At 42.5% G+C, this 21,288-nt stretch overlaps 1 protein-coding gene across 1 annotated transcript in view; it reads right to left on the bottom strand.

Moving 5' to 3' along the window:
* Window positions 1-21,288, bottom strand: part of snd1 (staphylococcal nuclease and tudor domain containing 1) — a 164,379-nt gene that overhangs the window by 100,994 nt on the left and 42,097 nt on the right. Inside the window, 2 exon segments of the mRNA XM_018670981.2 lie at window positions 10,513-10,622; window positions 19,978-20,119. Of these exon segments, the coding sequence (XP_018526497.1) occupies window positions 10,513-10,622; window positions 19,978-20,119 (252 nt within the window).

The raw sequence follows: 21,288 nt of genomic DNA, 5'->3' as shown, positions 1-21,288 counted from the left end.
GTGTGTGTGCGTGGACGTACATGTGTGCTTGGGTGTCAATTCGCAGCCAAAAGTGGCGAACGAGTTGCGGCGAGGTGGCAGACAAACAATATGGAGCAACAACAGAAAATGTATGTGGGAGCGAGCGTTTCTGTCTGTGGGTGTGTCAGACTATAGTGCTGACGTTTAGCACTATAGAAACACTAGAGGCCATGGTGCTAACAACCACACAGCTCCTGACAGCTTCCCTGAGTCTTAGAGGCAATACAAGACAGGCTTTCTAAACATTCCGTGTAGCAGCAGAATGCCAACAGAAACTGCTTTATCCTGGCTAGAATGGTAAGGTGTTCAAATTTTATTGTCCAGTAAACAAACAGATATCCATTCAGCTTAGAATATTAACTGTTTAAGGAATAGAACAGAAGCTAACCTGTAAGTCATGGTACTTTGGCTCTGTGGTTTACTAATTTAACTCCCTGCCCAAGCGTGCATCTTCATCAAGCAACCATATGTTTCCCTGACCAGCAGTTACATTAAAGATGACACTTTATGAACATACAGGCACAGTCAAATCAAAGATAGTGAAATTCATTGTCGGCTTCGGAAGCACTGATCACCTTTCACACAAGTTTATTGGAAGCACTTATACAGAAGCACAAACACTCTCACTTTAAGAGAGATTCAGCTGGCAACGGAAGCATTTTAAGAAACTGCAGTGCCCCGGCCAGCCTTTCTTGGAACTTCCCCTGCATACACCCCTGCACATTCAGAGAGAGCGAGAGTCAGCCAGCAAAGGGGTTTACAGAAACTACATTTCTATAGCTGGCCTCGATTGAAGCTACGCTCGCGCACGCATACGCGCAGCTCCCTGCCTGTCGCCCACTTCTGCCATTAGCTTTATCTGTGTGAATTCAAAGCTGAGAGCCCAATCCCCGTTGGTTTTCTGAAAAGATTTTGCCAGGCTTGTTATTCCCTTTATGCCCCCCCAACTCTCCTCTGGGAAAACATAGAAAAAAAAGAGAGCAGGGGGAAAGAGATGCTGATCGCTGACACAGCCGCTGAGATAGCCTCTCTCTTCTTGGTAAGGGATATAAAGAAATGGAATGAGAGAGGAGGTAGATGGAAGGAGATGCTGAGATGGGGATAAGGGTGCAGGCGTGAGGACGTTATGCTGGGGTAAGCTGACGGAGGATTACTGCTTCAAATCTCTCCTCTTTTTGGCCTTTATTCGCCGCTTATTTATTCAGATCTTTGAGGCTATATTCCCTACTACGCTAGGTGCGCGCACACACACACACACACACACACACACACAGACAAAGGAGAGAGGAGGTAACAAGGCGAGAGGGAAAAGAAAGGGATGAAACAAGAGAAGATGGGAGGTCTAGGTAGGTGTGCCCTCTACGCAGCAGGGGCCAGACGTTGACAACTCAATAAGCGAGCGAGGGACTGAGGAGTGACATGAGACATGAGAAACACACACATAAGAGGATGTGGGGAAGAGAACAGGTGAAGATGGTCTGTGTGAACAGCAGCATGAGTGTTGGTCTGCAGCAACCATATGTGAATTCTGCCATCATAGAAAAGGAATAGAGACAGGGAGTATAGGGGAGAAAAGGCACTGAAGAGACTGATGGGCTCTTTTTATCATGACAGCTGACTTGCGTGCGTATGTGTGCGTGCACGTGTTGTGTGTTTGTGTGTGTACATGTGCAAGCCTGATTGTCTGCGCCTTTGTGGTATGTGTTTTAACCCTACAGCCAATACAATGTTCATGTGTAGCAATTGCTGTGTTGTCAAGGGAACCATTAGTGCAACTGAGAGGCTGGTATCTGCTCTGCGCTTGCCTGCACACACACACACACACACACACACGCATATGTCAACCCTCTGACACGGATGTTAGTGATGACTGAGAATATTATTCCTCTGCATAGGCTCCACATATAGATCACACTTTTAAAGAAGCTACAAGTAGAGCTACACTTGATGCTGCCTGCAAAGCAATGGAAACAACATCAATACACCACTTTATTACATTCTATCTGTCTATGTATTTGCTGCATTCAGGGTGGAGACACAAAGAGAGATGACTGCGTACTTGTCTGTCAAAGCTGTCAATATACAGTCATCAACAGAATAGGATCAATCTAAGCATCAATAAAGCATAAAAGCCCAGGGCAATTTCCTTAGGCGTGCTCATCAGAGATTCAACTAACATATGGTGAAGGACATAGACTGTATACTGTTTCTAGTACTGAGCACTATGTAGGTCAGACTGCAACAGTGAGAATTCAGTGAGGAGACATTAAAATTCTAGCATTATTCCAGCATTAAATGTCACTTTCTTTTAACTGTGTTTTTATGCAGACACAGCTTTAGAAAATTTATCAGTAAGGGACAGAATTTATTTGCGGATGATGAATATAAACAGACTGTTAATTTTGCCTCTGATGCCAATCGCATGCCATTTTTGCTACAGTGTCAAACAGCGTTCATGTTTAGATAACAAACACCTAGCGGCCAGCAGCTCAGAAGGCAGCGCAGCGGGGGTGGAGGTGGTGGTGCTGGTGGTGCTGGTGGTGGTGGGGGGGTTGTGTGTGTTCGAGTGTGCGTGTGACTGTGTGTGAGAGAGTGTTTTCCCTGTAGGTCAGCCTCAAAGGGGGCAGACTGGAAAAAGGGGGTTACTGAAAGAAGCATGTGCACACAAAATCACAAAGAGGGTCAGGGTAACGAAAGATGACAACAGCGACATAAAAAGGAGAATCAAAGAGCGAGTGCGAATGCTAACATTCATTTAGCGAGGGACATAAAATGCCAGTCAAGTGAGAAGAATGGGGAGGCAAGACAACAATGATAGCAAATTAAGAAATAAGCGATAAAAATGAAGCTGCCTCATGGGGCAGAACGAGAGATGAAGGAGAATCAGCTGACCGAAGGAGGATTAACAAGATGACACTTGGAGAATTCAAACTCCGGTCAAAGCTGAGGCAATTCCTGACTTGTTTTTAGAGCCTAAGATGTTGTGCCTGCCCAACCATTCAAATATCTCCCAGGATTAACTTGTTATCTATTATTTTCGTGGTCAAAAGTGCAAGCAGGAAATTCCTGTGTATCAAACTCACATTTTTTTCCACACACAAATCTTCAAATCACATCTATTCCCTAAACTCCTAGAAATTAATTAGCAAGATTTTAAATCAGCCTTTTGAATAACTTTATTAATATAACCTCTGTGTTGGTGATAAAAACCCAGATTAAGAGAAGTTGGTCCAACTATCAGGCAACAACTGAGCTAGTGAGAGCGCCCCAGTAGACTAGCCTCTTTCAGTATTATAGTCCTAACTCCCAACTCTGAATTTAACATTAATTCTTTGTCTTTCCTTTCTTTTTGGCTGGGCTGTGTTGACTAATGGAACAGAGAAACTCAAACTGCAAATAAAACTGTTCTTTATTAGAACAATGGACTGGCAGTGAAGGAGAAAAAAATAAGAGCCAAAAGAAGAAAAGGAGAACAGCAGCCGAATAATAAGACAGGTAATGGCGTGTCTGTTGACACAGCCACTGGCTATTCTGGCTGTCTGCCTCCAGTATTCTCAGACAGACCAAAATTCAATATGTAGTTTGGCTATTTTCTTTTTAAGTGAGAGGGACCGGCGTGTAACCAGGGGAAAGGCAAACAAAGACACGGCAGAGACAAAAGAAGCCTTTTCCTGCTGCTTCGATCACTTATGAAACCTCTTAAGTCTTATGGCCTTAGGTTCAATAATAATTTCACAAATGTGTTTGTCTAGGAAAGTGAGCACACATGCTGATGTACCATGTCCATTTCCCCCCTCCCTCTCTCTCTCTGACACTAAGTTTTAACTTTAAAATCTGGTAGAAAAGCAGCTATAATGTAGACTAATGTAGGGGAAAGAGTGGGGTGCAAGAGAAAGGAAAAGACATAGAAAGAAAGAGAATAAAAAAATGAGATGAATACAGTGAGTGATATACTGTGAGACAGTACAGTGCAAGTGCAGAGGAGCATTATACTGTTGCCCTCATTGATGTGGAAGAGTACTGCAGTGCCCTTCATGTAGAGGAAAAGGCTAAGAGGATTCAGCTGGTCCCCAAGCACTGTGTGTGCCTGTGTCTTTGCACTGTTTGCAGGGTATGCTTATCAGGGTGGACGGCGAAGTTGCAATTCCATCACACACACACACACACACACACACACACACACACACACACCACACCCACACACGTTGAGCGCAAGGTCGCCCTAGTAAACGAGTTGGGGCGATAAAGCAGTGAGCAGGTTTCTCCCTTCCTCTCATCTCACCATCTCTATTCAGGACCATCTATCTCTCAGTCACCGCGACGGTTTGAACGCGTTTATGTGGGTCGCCGTGTTCACCTTCAGGGTGTAATTCACGATTTTCAAGGAACAAAGCCGCCCGACTGTGACACTGATACGCGCAAACAGGCTGAGCAGTACTTCTTTTTTTTTGCAGACTGTTACAAAACCAAAAGCTGAACTCTACCTGTGACACCAATTAGTCCAAAGTAAAATAGACTGTCTATTGAGAGTATCAGAATTTATGATCAGTACTCAACAGAAACTACTGTTTAATGGCATTATGCTCACAAGGTGGGTTTCAAGGTCAAACTTGAAATTACAAATTTATTCTCTATTTAAATTGCAAACTAGCACGGTTTGCCAGTTATCTTACCGCTGCTGCTCTATTTCACCAAGCGAGACACATCCACTATCAACTCAGAAACAGAGCTAGTGCTCAACTGTGACATGAGGCCAGAATATGGGATATAGATGGATAATCAAATCGACAATACAAACACTAGTCATGAAATGAATGGATGGGGACAGATCCTGTCTAAGGCTATAATGTAGCAGTAATCTGGATACAGGGCTGCCTTCTGCGCTTGTGGTTTGTTTAACTACAGTGTGTGGTTGGGGGAAAAAAAAGGGCCCAAGGGGCAGTTCACCGTCCCCACCGTCTGTCTGTCTCACTGACCAGGAAACCACACCATGCATTATTCATCACGTGTACTCATTCTCTCTCCCTCTCTCCTTCTCTCTATCCATGCATGTGCCAAAGCATGAGAAAGAAAAACAAGTCTGATGCAACAGATGCAAAAAAAAAAAACAAAAAACAAACGACGACATACACAAAATGGGCCCATGTGAACAACAGAACGTGAGGCGAGGGTGTGAGAGAGACAGAGGGGGGTGGGGGAGAGAGATAGGAAGAGACATGGTCAAACAGTGTGAGATGCAGTACTTGTGTAATCGGCCTCATGCCAAAATAATTCAGGCATGATCGGAAATCAATGCGAGAGCATGGAAGCTGTAGAGAAATCCGATGCTGTCCTGCGGCCCTGAAAGGCAAAATAAGACGTATAAAAGAGGCGCAAAGCCATGAAGGATGCATTCTGCGTGCCTGTATGTGTGTGTGGAGAATGCTAAATGAATTGATTGGAGTTGCACTGACCACAGATAGATAGATGCACAGAGACGGAGAGAAGAAGAGACACATAACTAGATAACACTTCAATTATCCACTTGCCTCAGTGTGCCTATTTATACTTATGGTAGTGGTACAAGAAGGAATTACCACACACATCCACACAGAACAGAAAGTAAAATCCTTTTGATATTGCAAAGGTGCTGGATTTATTAGTGTTTAATTAAAATGCTCACCAAGAACAGTTATTAAAGCAGAGAGCTATGAGATCTGTAGGGGCAGGCATTAGCCGGGCATCTGTGATGCCACACCGGCACCGTGACTCATCAGCGCTCCACAACGCAACCTCCTGCAGGTTTGAAGGCAGCCTGTGCCAACCCCCACCCATGGCAGCCCGGTGCACACAGTGTTCATGTCACAAGGCGGGGTAGGTGGGGGCCCGTTTTGAGCACAGCCGGGCTAGGTTTAGGATGCCATGCACGGGGGGGAGCAACACACGTGCCACCTGACACAGCGAAAAAAGAAAAAAAAAAAAAAACACTCCTCACAGAGACAGAGGTAAGTGACTGTGTGTGTTGTGTGTGTATGCATAGTACGACTGTGGCAACTACATTAAAATGCTATTCAACTTTTGTTTTTGTTTCCTCACTTTGTTTTGTCTGAGTACTACAAATACGATTATCCTTTTTTCAATGTCAAGATCTAATTTCTTTCCAACCTCAGCTGAAACAAGTGGTAATAAAATGTTTAAATGGATGAGATATGCCACAAACTGTGTAACTGTAGTAACTCGACCATGGCTGCTCCTGCCTTGTTTGAAAACATCATGTCAGCAGTCTGTTTAGAAGGAAACAAGCCTTCAGAGTGGAATGACTTGGAATAATGATGTGTGGCGTTTGCTCAAAAATCACTTTTGCTTGAGGTTCAGTGAAATGTAAAATAACCCATCACAAGCGCATAAGATACAGCTTAGTTCCTAAAAACAAACCATTGTATGTTTTAGTTTACTTGTTGGAAATCATCTCTAACAGCTTTAGGTATAAAACAGCCGTGCCCAACACGCTGTGACCAGGCCCCTGTTCATGTGTTCGCGTTTTTCATTCCAAGTAAGTGAAAGATTATAAGCTCTGATGAGCGTTCCTATGTGTGAGATCAAGAGAAATTGTTGGTGAGTAGGCAGCCGGGGCAGGACAGTAGATGAGAGACCACCCAGACTGAATGAGGTCAATAGGACTGACAGCGTACGTAGGTGGAACAGTACACCGCATATTACTGTCCACTTAGCCCGCTCTCGTCCCTGCTCAATCAAACACTCCATCTCTGCTTCACTCGCTTTTCTTATTCTTCCTTCCTCTCCTGTCTGGTGATCACTTACACAACTGTGAATATATATGACAGCGGTTCAAATCAGGAGACTTTCTTGTGTTGTTAAATGCAACACAAACAAAAAAAAAGGCTTTGGAGCGGATTAGTTCAAACCATTTAATCTTAGATAAAAGATTACATACATCACAAGCAGAACTTGGAAGTATGACGTGTCTTACTCTGACGGCAGCATCACACTCTCATCACAGGCATCAAATTCTTCACATTGCAGCCACCACTGCCCAGAATGATGCTCATTAAACACACTGTATTTTAATGAGGTATGGCGGGGGAATAGTTTAAATATTGTTTCACCGATTAATGTCCTTTACTAACCAACACTGCACTACTAATTACGTCCCGTGTCTGGCTGACTCATCCTGGATAAACATATCAATGCAGTAAAATTTCTCTGTTCGTCTCCCTCCTGGTTAGGCTGAGCTTTTGAAGTTGCCACCCAAAAGCATTTAAAAAAAAAAAAAAGAAAGAAAGAAAAAATCAACAGAGAGGCTCAGTGACTGAGATAGTGAATGGATGTTTTTGTCAATGGAAGGTGGGAGGTGAGAGAAATTAAATGGAAGACATCAAAAAAGAAAAGGAAAATGTCTGGGGAGTGGTGTTTACCAATGTGTTTTGCTTTTTTCCTCAGAATTCTGTGCTGCTGTTTCGGCTCCACGCTGGGAACGGGAACAGTGTCTGTCAGAGATTAACACTACACAGAGAGAGAGAGAGAGGGAGGGAGAGAGAGAGAGAAGCGGACAGACAGAGGGAGAGACAGAGAAAGAGAAAGGAAGGAGGGGAGGGATGGATAAAGGAAGACAGAGAAGATAAAAACAAAAGTGATTTTTGAAAAGAGAGAGTCTGAGAAGTGAAAGAAATGTTTAAAAAGCGACACTGGAGAGACAGAGGGAATGAGGGGCGGCAGTGGCCGTGGTGGGGGGTTATAAATAGAGGAGACAGAGACCAGGGCCTCTCCCCACACTGGATGCCACATTAATTATGCGTGTCTGCATCAGGAGAAATTAAGACATGGCCGTGTGGCAGTTTAGAGACAGAAACTGAGAATGGAGGGGATAGGGAGAAAATGCAGGCGAGGAGGGACAGAGCTAAGAGCAAGTGTCAGTCAGAGATTTAGAACTAGACACCAAAGAAGAAGAGGAGGAGGAGGAGGAGGGAGACGAGAGTGAGGGGACAAATGAGTGGGAAAAAAGGCGGACGGCAGAAAAGAGAAAAGGCTATTAGAGAGAGACCAAAACAGCAGCACAAAGGCATGAAAAGAGAAAAGTGTGCTCGTGCCTGCACCCAAACTCTATTTCAAAGGAAACAAGAAAAAGCGAGTCGCTAATTACAGGGTAGTGAAATGCGGAAGTGTGAGGGGGGAGGAAAAAAAGCTTATGGACCATTGAGTCAACATGTCATCAGTTCAACAAAGCCCTAGAAAGCTCAAAATGGCTGTCGAGTAGCGCAACCAAGAAAAATATTTGATGAATGCAAATAAATACACCGCCAAAACTCAAATCAAACGTTATTCACGTGAGGCCATCTTTGGAACATCTTAAAAGGCTGCCGCAATCACAGGCTATTCAGAGACGAATCAACAGCAGAATCTCATGCTAATGAAATCAAATGATCCATATTCATGCCTGAGTGTCACACACCTTAATTGCCTGTTTCGGTTGCGCTCGCTATGCTCTAAGAGGATAGGTAAGACGGAGAGATATCGATTCAAGGGCATAGACCTGTTCTTACCCTCCGTCATACACCACGTCGCATCTCTTGTTAGAACTCCTGCACTTCCGGTCACATTTTTGCTCCACCGCCTCCAACTTTAACCTGTTTCACTAGCAAGCATTGTAAAACAGATTGTTTTGACCGTTTTCCAGCTAGATGTGTGTGTCTTCCACCTTTTTTTTCCCCTCTTGCCATGTCCCAATTTGTTCAGTGAACATCTTAACAGCGGGATTTCAAACCAGCAACTTTCTTTTGGATAATGACTTTACCTTTTCTTTCGGAGAATCGACAGCTCTTATGTGTGAATGCTTAACCGCGTTGTTATCTACTCTGAATGTGTCCACTTTGAGAGTGTGTGTGTGTGTCTGTGTTTGTGTTCATATTAGCCCATAACAGCAGGTCAGTGCAGCCAGCCAAGCAGCCCCCGCACTGGGCTCAGGACTCATTATATGGCTCAGTCCTGCCTGCTAACTCCCACCTACCTGTGAAAAACTTGCTGACACCACCAGTGACTGGCAAGGGAGAAAATGTGTGAGAGAGAGTGTGTGTGTGTGTGTGTGTGTGTGTGTGTGTGTGTATGGATGGGAGAGGTAATGTGCATGATAGCAAATGCTTAATTTAATCTGACCACACAGAGAAAAGAATAAGAGTGGGGTGAAGCATGTTTGCAAGTCTTGCAAGTCTCTCAAGCATGTATGCATCTGCAAAAAGAATAAAAATTCATATCACCACGCAAGTGCTGCAGCACCCCTACACTGAGTCATGGGGGATTTGTCAATCAAAATCCCCTGTCGCTTGCATCAATTATTTCACAGTCAAGGCTTTTTTGGTACAACCTATATTACTGGCTTGCACACACGCTCTGACACTAGTCCACCTCCAACGCCGGCCAAGGCTACATTTCCATGACAATTAAACACCGGAGGACAGCGGAGTCAGCCGGCCCGCGCGAAAAAAAAAGCCCTTTAAAAACGGAGATAGGAATGGAGAGGCAGGGAGTGAAAGAGTGCAAGAGAGAGAGGGAGTGTGTGGCCTGGATAAGTGGTGGCAGGATTATAGCTAGTTCCATCATGGCTTTGGTCCGTTCACTGCTTCTTATAAAAACCTATTAGCATGTGAATGAACAGGCACACAGTGGATGGAGTTTTCTAAAGCCCAGGAGCACTGATCCACTATCAGGTGAGCTTTCCATAAACTGGGAGTAAGCGAGGTGGATAGTGTGTGGCGTGTGTCGATGTGTGTGTGTGTGTGTGTGTGGGTTTAGGGGTAGTCTGCTTGATTGTGGCCATTTTTGTCTAGATTTTTGTTGAGATTTCCAGGCACTCAAGGTACAAGTACAGTTTTTTGAATGCTGTAATAATTCTCATTTGGAAGTACACTGTTTGCTCCATCTCTGTACAAACTTCACTGATAAAAGAGACAAAAATGACTTGAAATCAGAAACAGACAGTCAAAGGTCAAGAAATAAGTTGTAATTTTCCTCTCTGTACTACATATTTCAAAATACTGTCTTTTAAGTACTATATTTAATGATGTTAATGAAAGATTTCCTGGAAAATATTAAGATCAAATGTGGGAACAATCAGTGGTTTATGTCATTAAACATTTAGTATATGTTGACCAAATAAAACAGGTCTGGATCTTCACAGTGTAGCACAAAAACACAGCCAGACTACATGTTGGGAATATGTTTTCGTGCCAAAAGTAGTTGCTGTGATTATCAGTATCTGTTATTAAAAGTATAATAGACATTCTTCTCACATCTCTGAACCAAAATGATCTTGTGTTCGAAGCAAAACTAAACTTGGACTGTGAGTGTGAAAGTGAAAATGCAGCATTGTTGTTGCCAAAGTAGCAGAACATCAAGAGTTTCCAACATGGGAACGGGCTTTGTAACAAAAAGAGACCAAAAAAAAAAAAAAAAAAAAAAGATGAAATCAGGGCCAGAACGTTCTGCTATAGTGCTTACCTCTCTCTGCAGCACCAGCTCTTTGGTGAACAGCATGGCCTCGTCACTGAAAGGTTCAGCCACCTGCATGCCCCCAGGCAGATTCCTGGAACTGCGTGGACATTCAATACCTGGCCAAAGACAACACAGTTAAAGGAGTTAAAGGACAGCACAGAAGCTAATCAAAAGAACAGCAAGACGTCCTCAGTACTTTAAACATTATTTGGCATGATAAGTCATAAAAGACCAGGGGACATAACTGGATCAGTTAGAAAATGCAGAAATTCTCTTGCAGTTGATATAAATACCGACAAGTCAGCTAACAGAATAAACGTGTATCCACACTTTTCGGGACCTCTCGTGCCCCTGACAGCATCAAGCATCCTTCTCATCCTCTTAACAGGTCAAGCTCGAAATCACTTAGCCACATTATTTTACAAACACACATCATTGAGTGACACAATACAGATTAGCCAACTCCACTGTCATCTGCACTAAATGGATAATTGGTCATCAAGAGGTCAATCCTGAGCACATAAAGCACTTCTGTAAAAACCATTTTGACTGAATACAAGCTCTATTAGAGTTTGCGTCTTTGGGGCCCTTTGACATCAACTTTGGTGGATCTCTTTTACACAGTTCAAGTAAGAACGGATAAGCTTCAGGGCAGAGGTGGGGGAAAGAAGAATGAGTGGGTATAAAAGCGCTGTGAGACTGAAGAATTCCTACATGTTCGCCCTGTTTAAAAAAATATACTGCGATAAAAGAAGGTGTATGCAAGAAAGATATATGCATAAGAGAGACTTTCTGTATTTGAAAGTTGGGTCTGTAAGGTACTGAGAGTATGTGTGCGGAACTAAAACTTAAAGAAAGTTTAAGTTCTGTGCAAAGTTGTCACATACACTGTGAATTTTGCATGTACAGCTTCTACTGGAGCAGCATACTTAGGTTCAAATGAGACTCGCTGCTTTTGTTTCTTATCCCCCTCAGGAGTTACTGTGTGTACATGCAACATATACTACAGCACACACTGATCAAGCAGACAAAAAAGACTTGGCATCTGCAAAAGCTGAGTATGAAATGTACCATAACAGGAGCTGTACATTTATATGTTGAATTTCTGCTCAGCTCTTGTGCCAATGTGACATTATGACAGACAAAATTAAGTATTAGTGGATGTGTTTCTCAGATTTGGTGATGATATTGCACACCGTGCATCTAGGCTTGCCGTCTTAAGGTTTTTTTCACCAAATAAAAATACACATCCTTCACTGGTACTTACATCTTAAAACCTGTCAATACAACAGTGCTTTGCAGTGACATTAATCTGGGACACGGTGTACCAGGTGTGTCTAAACCCTGGCTGCTGTTCTCTCTGTAAGTACTAGCAGAGGAAATCTCTCAAGATCTGCTCTGTGAGCCACGATTGTATTATTATTCTGCTTTTACAGAAACCTAAGTGCAAAATTCATGTAGGGCTTTTACACCAGGAAGATTTCAAATGTAGAACTGGGTTTGAAATTGTACAAATTTAAAGCTTTAAAACATATGAAGCCTGTGTGAAGTCATTTTTATTTTTATTTGTTGTTATTTTGGTGCCATACAGGTTTTTGTCCGGTCTTAGTTTATTATGCATTGCCAGGACCAGATAACTACCACTGGTTACATAACCGACTACAAGAAGACCACCGTGTTGCAGATAATGAGGCTGCTAACATAACTAGCATGCATTCGTTTCCTTGCATGGTTTTATAACTATACAGAAGAAACAACTGGCTCTTTTATCCTATATTTTTGTTTAGTACTTTCTGTTCCCCATTTGCCCACGTCTGTCCCATTTACGAGGACAAGAACAGGAGACATCAGCGTATTCACGCTGGCTGAGGAGGGAAAATGACCCAGGAAAAGGCAAAATGAGGCCACAGGACAGTCAGCACCCAAGTGTTATGAAGAACTGTTGAGTCAACCTTCTGTAAGACATAAAGGTGATCAGTGTACAGCGCTGAGCATTAAAGCCAATTACACACATGCAAATTTCTGCTTTCCTCTCAACTGTCTGCATCTTTTCACTGTAGCTCTAATATACTGTTCCAGTAATCTAAGCTCAGGTTTTTATTATTGATACTGCACTACAATAAAAATGTGCTTTTTATATCTAAGAGATTATATTACAATATTATTGTTATAGCTATCAATACACAGTTAAGTATGTAGGTGTTTTACTGGTATTTTTCTATATTCAAACATTCAATAAAATACAATACAAAATAAAGCTTCCTGAATAGCAGAGAGGAGGAGGAGGAGGAGACACTGATGGCCAAGATCATCTGAAAGTATTTATAGAAGTGGACCAGGACAGGGCTTCCACGTGGGACACTGTGGCTACAACAGTGCCAGAGTAAAGAGGAAGAGAGCTGAGGAGTGCAGAATAAAGGGAGAAGAAAAACACGATAGAGAGGAAAAGCAGCGAGAAGGGTTAATACAGCACACTGCTAGCAAAAAACGCTGTATGAAGTAATTGCTGAGGGGGAGATATTTGAGTTTCTGCTCGAGTTGTTCGCAGCTATGATAAGGGCTGGAACTGTGGTTTTCTCAAGCATAATTCGGGGAAAGGACTGCTTAAGAATGTAATACACAAAGAAGTTTAATTGTAGAGTACATACAGTACAATGTCTCAAAGGGTTTATAGGCACACAGGAGCAAGAAAATGCAGCCCAAACTAAGCTCTTTAAGATGGCAAAATCACCCCAAAAAAACCTTAATACACACAAAAAAATAAATAGGATTATAATTCAGAAAGGAGGCTACAATAGGCCAAATAGTAATGTAATAATCCTAAGTAAGAATCCTTTGAGTACAGGCAAAGGAGTGCATCTGCAATCAAATGCACACTGGCATGCTCTCCTCAAATGACTTACAGCTTTCTTAACTGCACTCAGTACCCTGCAACTCACACAGATGCGCACACACACACACACACACACACACACACACACACACACACACACACACACTAACTGTAGTCTCCTCCCTGCAGCATTTAAACCAAGCCAGGGAGTCACTTAGCACAGCCAATTTTAACCTGCACCGTGATACATAACTCATGCCTGACACCAAGATAAACATCTGGGTCAAACTACAGGATATCCATCTTATCTGATCTCAGAGAGAAACAAGACATACACTGATCACTCCTGACATCGCACCACACATATAAGCGAGCGCGCGCAGGACACTGTCGTACAGCGTCACACGCTGCTCCTCACACCGGCCTGAGGCGTGTGGCCACGTGTCAATCATTCATATTTTGGTCTTTGGAAGACGCAGATATTAGAATTCTCATTTTAAAATGTGTGCATCAGGCTTTGGAGACAGAACTAAAAACAGAGTTAGCAATGACTGTTTGCTGGAACAAGTGAATGCACAAGTGAATAAACAGATTATAGAATCAATTTATGTTGTCTCCAGATTTTGCAACACAAACTCCGAAAAGACGACAAGCTATCAACTCTTTCATTTAATGATGCTGCGGGTTTGCTTCCTCCCTCCTCCCCGCTGTAAGGTTCAGGGCTCAGAGACGGGCAGTGAGACCCCATGGAGAAAATGTAATTTTTGGATCTGATGAAATATTCCCTGCCCATTTCAGCTCAAACACACACCTCACTCGCTAAAGCATGCACACACATGCTTTTATTCTCTGGCTTCACCCTAAAAAGATTTGTATCAACTTTCTCTTTCAACTCAGCAAGAAAGCAAAAACGTGCACATCCCATAATGTCAAACTATTCCTTTAACTGTTGTTTGATGATCTAACTGCCATACTACTCAAGAGTAGTCTAACACTTACAGCCATTAGTACCACGCAGATATACATCAAATCTAATCTAGCTGTAATTCTTCTCACAAACCATGACGAACTGGATGAATTCATATGAATTCATTTCTGCCGAGCGGATTCTTTCCTAATATATTTTTCATACTTTTGTAATTGAATGTGTTTTCAGTTGACCCGACAGCGAGAACAGGATTGAGTCGACCTCTCTTCCTCCACTAACCAAGCCGAGATAATGAGCTTCATCTCGTAGAAATGGGTCTGGAGGGAGAAATGTGGCAATGTGCGTCTGCTGCGAATTAGTGTCATCACTGCAATTTATACAAATATACATCATGTCTCAAATCCTGGTGCTAATAATGAGCACATTGATTAGCCTATGACTTTTTGTTCTTATCCTGCCAGACGCTTTGCCTTTGGCATGTCTGCAGGTATAAATGGATGCCTGGAGGATGCAGTCAGCTCAGTATGAATGCCATTAGTGTCTATCTTTTTAATGTTATTAAGTTACTAATTCTTGATTTTTGACAGGCTGTTGACAGGGCATAATTAGCGCTGCGACAGGGAAACAAACAAAGACCTAAAAGCTGGGGAGGTGTGTAAGTGTGCTCATTTGTATGTTATTTCAAGTCTAACACTTGGTTGGTTTTTTTTTTTTCCTTCACCACCATTACAAGTCAATTCCAAGCAGGAAGTTCAGCAGAGGGTGAAAGATGCAGGTGGGCATCGCACAGAGGTTAGAGTGTGTGTGATGGGGGGTGGGGTAGTGAACGGTAGGCAGGCGAAAGGAGCGTGCAGTTAAGGAAAATCCTAGGGTTGTATGACTATCCCTCTCTCTTTTATCCTCTCAATCCATGCCTGTGTCTACACCATCATCTCGCTACGGCCCTGGAATGTTCGGCTTCATTACCCCAGACAAGGCTTAGGCAACGCTGCACCCATCCCTCTAAAGCATACATCAGTGTCAAGGAAATTTTATATAACATTACATACATTATACATTACATACATCTTCAATCTGCCAAAATAAAACAAAAATGAGGAATGTTGTGAAAAGACAAGTCCTATAAATCAAGGAAAGAAAGCAAAAAATAAAGAAAAAGTCTTATGAAAGACCTGTGATAAGTTACTAATGCTTGGTAAAATTGCAGACCCCAGTTCCCTGAAGCACATAGTGTATATTTGGCCACCTTCAGTAGACAGCAGCATAAATTCTCATGCACGGCAAACTCAATTTGTTATTTATCAAAGTTAAATATTAGCTGTAGGGTTAGACGTGAGCATATTTCCAGGGGTTGAGAACTTTTCCCTCTCCCAGCAGCACACAGTGGGTTATGGTGGATGACTGATGTGTCTGTAGGCTGATGCAGCTCATAGCCTATGTTTAGGTTTAAGATTACAGCTTATGATGTAAATTTAACACCAATAAAGTGTTATTAAGCAAAGTTATTATTTCTCCCTCACCGGCATCTTTATTATGAGCCAGGCTTTAAAAATGCATCTCAAGGCCTCCGTACATCCCCGGCCCCAGGTTTCTAATAAACGTGTGAATCTCAATGAAATGTAGTGCTGCAGTCCCAACAAGGACACCAATATGTAGAGGTCACAGCAGAGCATAACAACATTTTATTTGTGGACTTTTTTCTGACCGACTTGCAACTATGCTAAAGTTTGTTTTTTTTTTGCACACAGACATATTTTTAGGGAACAAGTCTACAAATTTTCTGCTCCACTTCTCCACCATCTTTCCATCTCCTGCACTCACACACTGCAGGAAGTGTACCAGCACACAGGTGTACACACACATGCTCACGCACACACACAAACACAGCCATACACACACTCAGATATCAAAAATCAGACAAATGGCACTAAGCCACACACTGTGTGATGGCTAATGCTTCTTGCTGACACTGTAAATCTTTGTGTCCGAGTGATGGGTGTTTCATCTTTTTGACAGACTGCTGCTCAACATACCTTTCTGAGTAACTTTCAAAGTACACTTCACCTGCTGTGGCCTCCATCTGAAACTCTGTGGAAGCTATTGAAGCTAGTAAACTTTTACAGCCTTTTCACTGCCTGGTCTCCGTTAGCTTCAACGGGCCTTTATACCCTCATACTTCACATCAGTTGTACTTTTTTGTCTTCTCTTTTATCGCGCACCCCCCTTCTTTTTATCCTTCCTCTGTCCTTTCTGCCTCTATACCTCTTACTTCACCTCCTCCTGTCATCATCCTTCTATACCCCCCTAAAACACTCACAAATCCCTTTCCTGCGTAGTACCCTGCTTTTCCTTTCAAAAACAGGATGACTCCTTTACCCTTTATCAAACTTTCATATGCAAGTGACACTGCACAGGCCAGCAAGTGAGAAGAGAAGAAAGGAAAGGTGATGTGAGAGGAGGGGAAAGGGAGCTTCCCTTCAATTCCTGAAGCACACCTCCGGCCCTCTTTGAAGCACAGGCTTCTCTTGCTACCCTTTGTTTCCTCACCCCTCCCCTCTTTTTCTTTAAGTGTTGTCTTTATCCATCAAGGAAAAATCTGGAAAAGGAAGGACACTGCTGTGAGGAAGATACTGAGGCTTTGAGGTGCCTCGCCGGAAAAACAAGTCCTTGCAACGAGTGGGGTTCAGTGCTAAACCAGGACAAATAATATGGCTAAAACAAGGGAGAGAGACGCTGCTGGGCTGAGCAGGCTAGCAGTTCTGTTTCAAAAATGCCTGTGCTGTGTTATTGGTATGATAATTTTGACTTGCAGTGTTACATCACTTACTGCCTTGGGATCATTTCATTTGCAGCACTACTGTAAACAGTTTGTTCTTCAATGGCCTCCCACGACACGGTTGAAGAATAAAAATCTGGCTGCGATGAACACAGTATGAAGAAAACATGGCTAATGAAAAGGATGACTAATGCAAGACTTGTTTTAACAGCAGCGTCCTTTGAATACATCCTCCATTTGTCTGCATGTAGTCAGTATTTACTCTGAGTAAATTAGCTTATAAAAACATCTTTTAACCTTTAATACAAAATGAATGGAGTGACTATGAGTAATGATGATACTTAAGCTTGTAAAAACAGACAGATTATGATTAAAACTTACTTGTAAAACCATTATTGTTAAATAATGAATGCCTTATGTATGTGTATGTTTATATGTGCAATGCCCAATAGATTGTGAGTGTTGATGTACATTTCCCAAAAACCTCTTTATATACAAAATAAAACATTTATTTAATGCATTTGCAATCCCTCCATGATTAACTGTGCAGGATACAACACTACCAACAGTGCAACTTTTATGATAATTAGCCTGTTAAACTTCAAAGTAGTGAGTAATCGAAAACATGCATAACTAAGATCTGTTCTCAGCACACCTCATCATCTGTCAACATTATGCGATAGTTTTAAAAGAAAAGGTCCAAAGAACCTCTGCTGTGTTTCATACACAGATAAACACAAGAGGCTTGAGGCAGCCAATTTATCATGCATGTGTCATTTCAAACACAGCCCATGGTGCGGATGGGTGAATAAAACATGGGAAGATAGCTTTGACAGGAAAGAGAAAGTAGAAGGAGATAGGGTGCGCATGGAGATTACAGGTAGAGAGATAAGAGGCCGTTTGTGCTCAAGGACTTCATTTCATGTACGTTTAAGGGTTCGACATCAGTTACCACGAAGAAAATACATACAACATATATGTACAAAAAAAACTGAGGACCTGACCCAACAGACATTAGGTTTTATCCAATCTCAGAAAGGAAGAAAACAAGATGAAAGAAAAAAAAGTTGACAGTGAGATAACAAGAAAAAAACTTACATACACACCTACAGGGACACACAAACAAGGGAGCTCTTCAAGTAATACAGAGGAATCTAATTGGAATAGAACTTAAAAATACACAAGGTAGGAAGGAGGATCATCAATCAGCACTAATGCAGCTTAATGTTTGTATTAAAGACAATACGTGTCGTCTCATTTCCAGCAGATGATTCTTTTCTTCCGGGGACAACCTTAATCAGATCTACACAGGGGCTATCAGCACTAATGTTCTTCTTACAATTTGCTATTAACCTTTGATTGAATAAAATCATGCCAAAAGTTACCTATGTAAACACCAGCTCACAGATACCAGACATCATCTTCATTTGTTTCTGCTGAACACTCTTATTAAGGGAGGATTGTCAAATGCAAACCAGTGCTGCAAAAAGCTTATATGGTTCTATATGCATATTGCTTATTGGCTGGGGTTATGCCAATACATGGAGTCACAGGGAGCGGACAAAATAAAATGTAATTAGGAAAACCATCAGCGGAGAGCAAAAACAATCACAAGCAAATTACAGAATTAATGAATGCATCAACAACTCAGCCACACGTAATTACACTGAATCTGAGTGTTTGTCAGAAATATATGGTGTTCTTCCAGCTGGAAATGGAGGGAAACTGTATGGTGGGGCAAATGTCTGGCTGAGATGGAAACGGATTGAAACAGATTTTTATTGCAACAATAACAAAGAGTATCGGCGGTTGTGGAGGGGATAAGCATTCTCGCCATTTCCCATGATCTGAGAGGAAGTGCAAATCATTGTTGGCTGCCAAAGATACAGTCTCAGTGTTTTTATTACTAGCGCAAACTGTCAAGACAGTCAAGGAGCGGAAATAAATGACTGGACCTGCTATCAAACACTGTGTATTTCATCCCATCTGCATCTTGCCCCAGACTCCATACTGCTGGATTCTCGTGCTGAAAATGGTTAGAAAACTTTAAGCAGCAACCAAGGATCACTTTTTTCTATCATTCCACAATATTCTTGATTAATTGTGAAATATCAACTTGTTTGTTTCACTTGACCATTGGGTGCCAAGGTGCCTACTGATTTCTGTCAATTTACTAATGAACTAATTGTTGCAGCTCTATTTGTTTCCATCATTACCTGTCCTCTGTGCCCTTGTATTTCCCATCAGGGAGAACACAGACAACCTTTGGTAGGAGTAGGTAGAACTGCTGACTGACTCTTGCTGAATGCCAAAGGGAACAAATTTACATTCTGAGAAGATATCAAGTTTTCACAATATGACCTTCTCATATACTTCGGGTAAGAGAGGAATAGGAAAAGGTTGGAACAAGTGGGTTTAGCACCTCAACAATTTTTCAAAAAAATGGTCAAGTTCATACACCGTTAAAAACCTGCCAATCCACTAAAGTTTCAGCCTCCCTTTGCCTCGATACGGTGTCCAGTTTCTAATGAAGATGACCACTCATTGAGACCAGAGCAGGAGTGTGTTTCAAACTTGGCAGAGCCGGGGGGTGAGGTCAAAGGGGACACATGCTTCACGACAACCCTGGTGTTTTGAAAGACAGTCGGCAGTGGTTGGCACAGACACCCAGCTACTCCTCTTGCCCTGTCAGGGTTGGCTGCTGAGAGGTGCGGTGAGGGCTTAAACTCTGACCTTTACGCAGGCAGCGGTCGCGACGGGGCACATTCTGTATATACTAGCTGCAATAATATCCTTTGTCCATTTCTAAAAGATATGCCAATGAACTTTCCCTTAGCAGCGACTAATGTCCAAAAGCAGACCCAGAAGTGAGTCAGTTCGAGGACTCTGAATTACGTGACCTGCGCATCAGGACAGTAAAAGAGCTCTACCCACCGGCAAGGAGGAATGTGATGAGGCAGGTTTCTTTGGGCATGTAGAGCTTGAGGCGGGAGCCGCTGAAGACGTATTCTACCACAGCTTCTGACCGGCCAGCCCTCTGCAGGAAGGGCAGGAACTGCTTGGCTTTCTGTGTCTCCTAATTGACAAAGAAAGAGGGAGAGAGATGATGTTAAACAGTAAATATAGTTTCTAATGATCTGCCGTTTGTCAAAATATACAGTATAATTGGTTTTGACAGACAAAGACACCTAGATAATCCCCTGTCCAGGAGATTTTTCAAGTGAGTGCCATTAGAGCTGAAAAAAATAAAGCACTGAAATCATTTGTCACAAAAAATGTGTCAAAAATCAACCTGGATACGGCATCCGCAAAAAACTCAGCCAAATGAAAAGCAACCAGAACAGACAAGTAAGACTGAATATGTTTATTTTGATGACAGAATCTGTGGGCTTCTTCCAGACATCTTTAAATCTTGGTCTGGACTAATGAAGTCCGCTCCGCTCGTCAGCGACACGTCTGGAACCTCATGCAATCAGAAATAATTCTCTCCCTTCCTCCCTCCATCTCTGTCTGCAAGGGTGAGTCACTAGCTTACTGGTGTGCCCAGGCCAAAATTACAAGCAGAGCTAAATCATGTGTATTCAAGCAGGGCTGGTGATGCAGCGGCAAGGGGTGGGGGTGGGGGTGGGGGGGTGTTCATAAACGATAAAAAAATAATTTAATATGTGCCTACTCCAGGCATGAGCATGTAGGCACAACAGACCAGTGAGTCACAGAGCAGTGTGCTGTGTGTGTGGCAGTGTGGACATGGGAGTAGGAGCAAAGGCTTGGAGGGAAGGACAGAGTTCAAACAAGGAAAGTCAGAACTGACAACTGAGTTTTTTTTTGTTTTTTTTTTACTGTAAGTGGATATACAAACCCAAAAATAACAAAAACATTGACAGAACTTGTTCCAGATGAGATTTTCTGTCAACACATATTACATAAAGCTGTAACAGAAACGATGGACTGGAGGCATCGCACAACTCACGTCACCAGTGGGACTCAAACACATGACATGATGTTCTGAGTAAAGGGTATGTGCTTTAGCCATGAGATGCATCACCTGAACTCCACCCACTTAAGTCCAAAATAGTCCCTTGAGTGGGAGACAACACAACCAAACACTTTCTCGTTCACACAAACACATTTGCAGCACCTGCAGTGTGTGGGCTGTGCAGTCTAACTTGGTTCAGAAAAAAGGAAGAGACATGAGAGAGGAGAGGACCTCATTATGCAACCTTTAGAGGTATGAGGTGAGTCAAG

This window comes from Lates calcarifer, linkage group LG18 (assembly GCF_001640805.2).
Source record: "Lates calcarifer isolate ASB-BC8 linkage group LG18, TLL_Latcal_v3, whole genome shotgun sequence".
NCBI lineage: Eukaryota > Metazoa > Chordata > Actinopteri > Centropomidae > Lates > Lates calcarifer.
The sequence above is the reverse complement of the archived record's forward strand: the minus strand, read 5'-3'. Positions and strand labels throughout refer to the sequence as shown.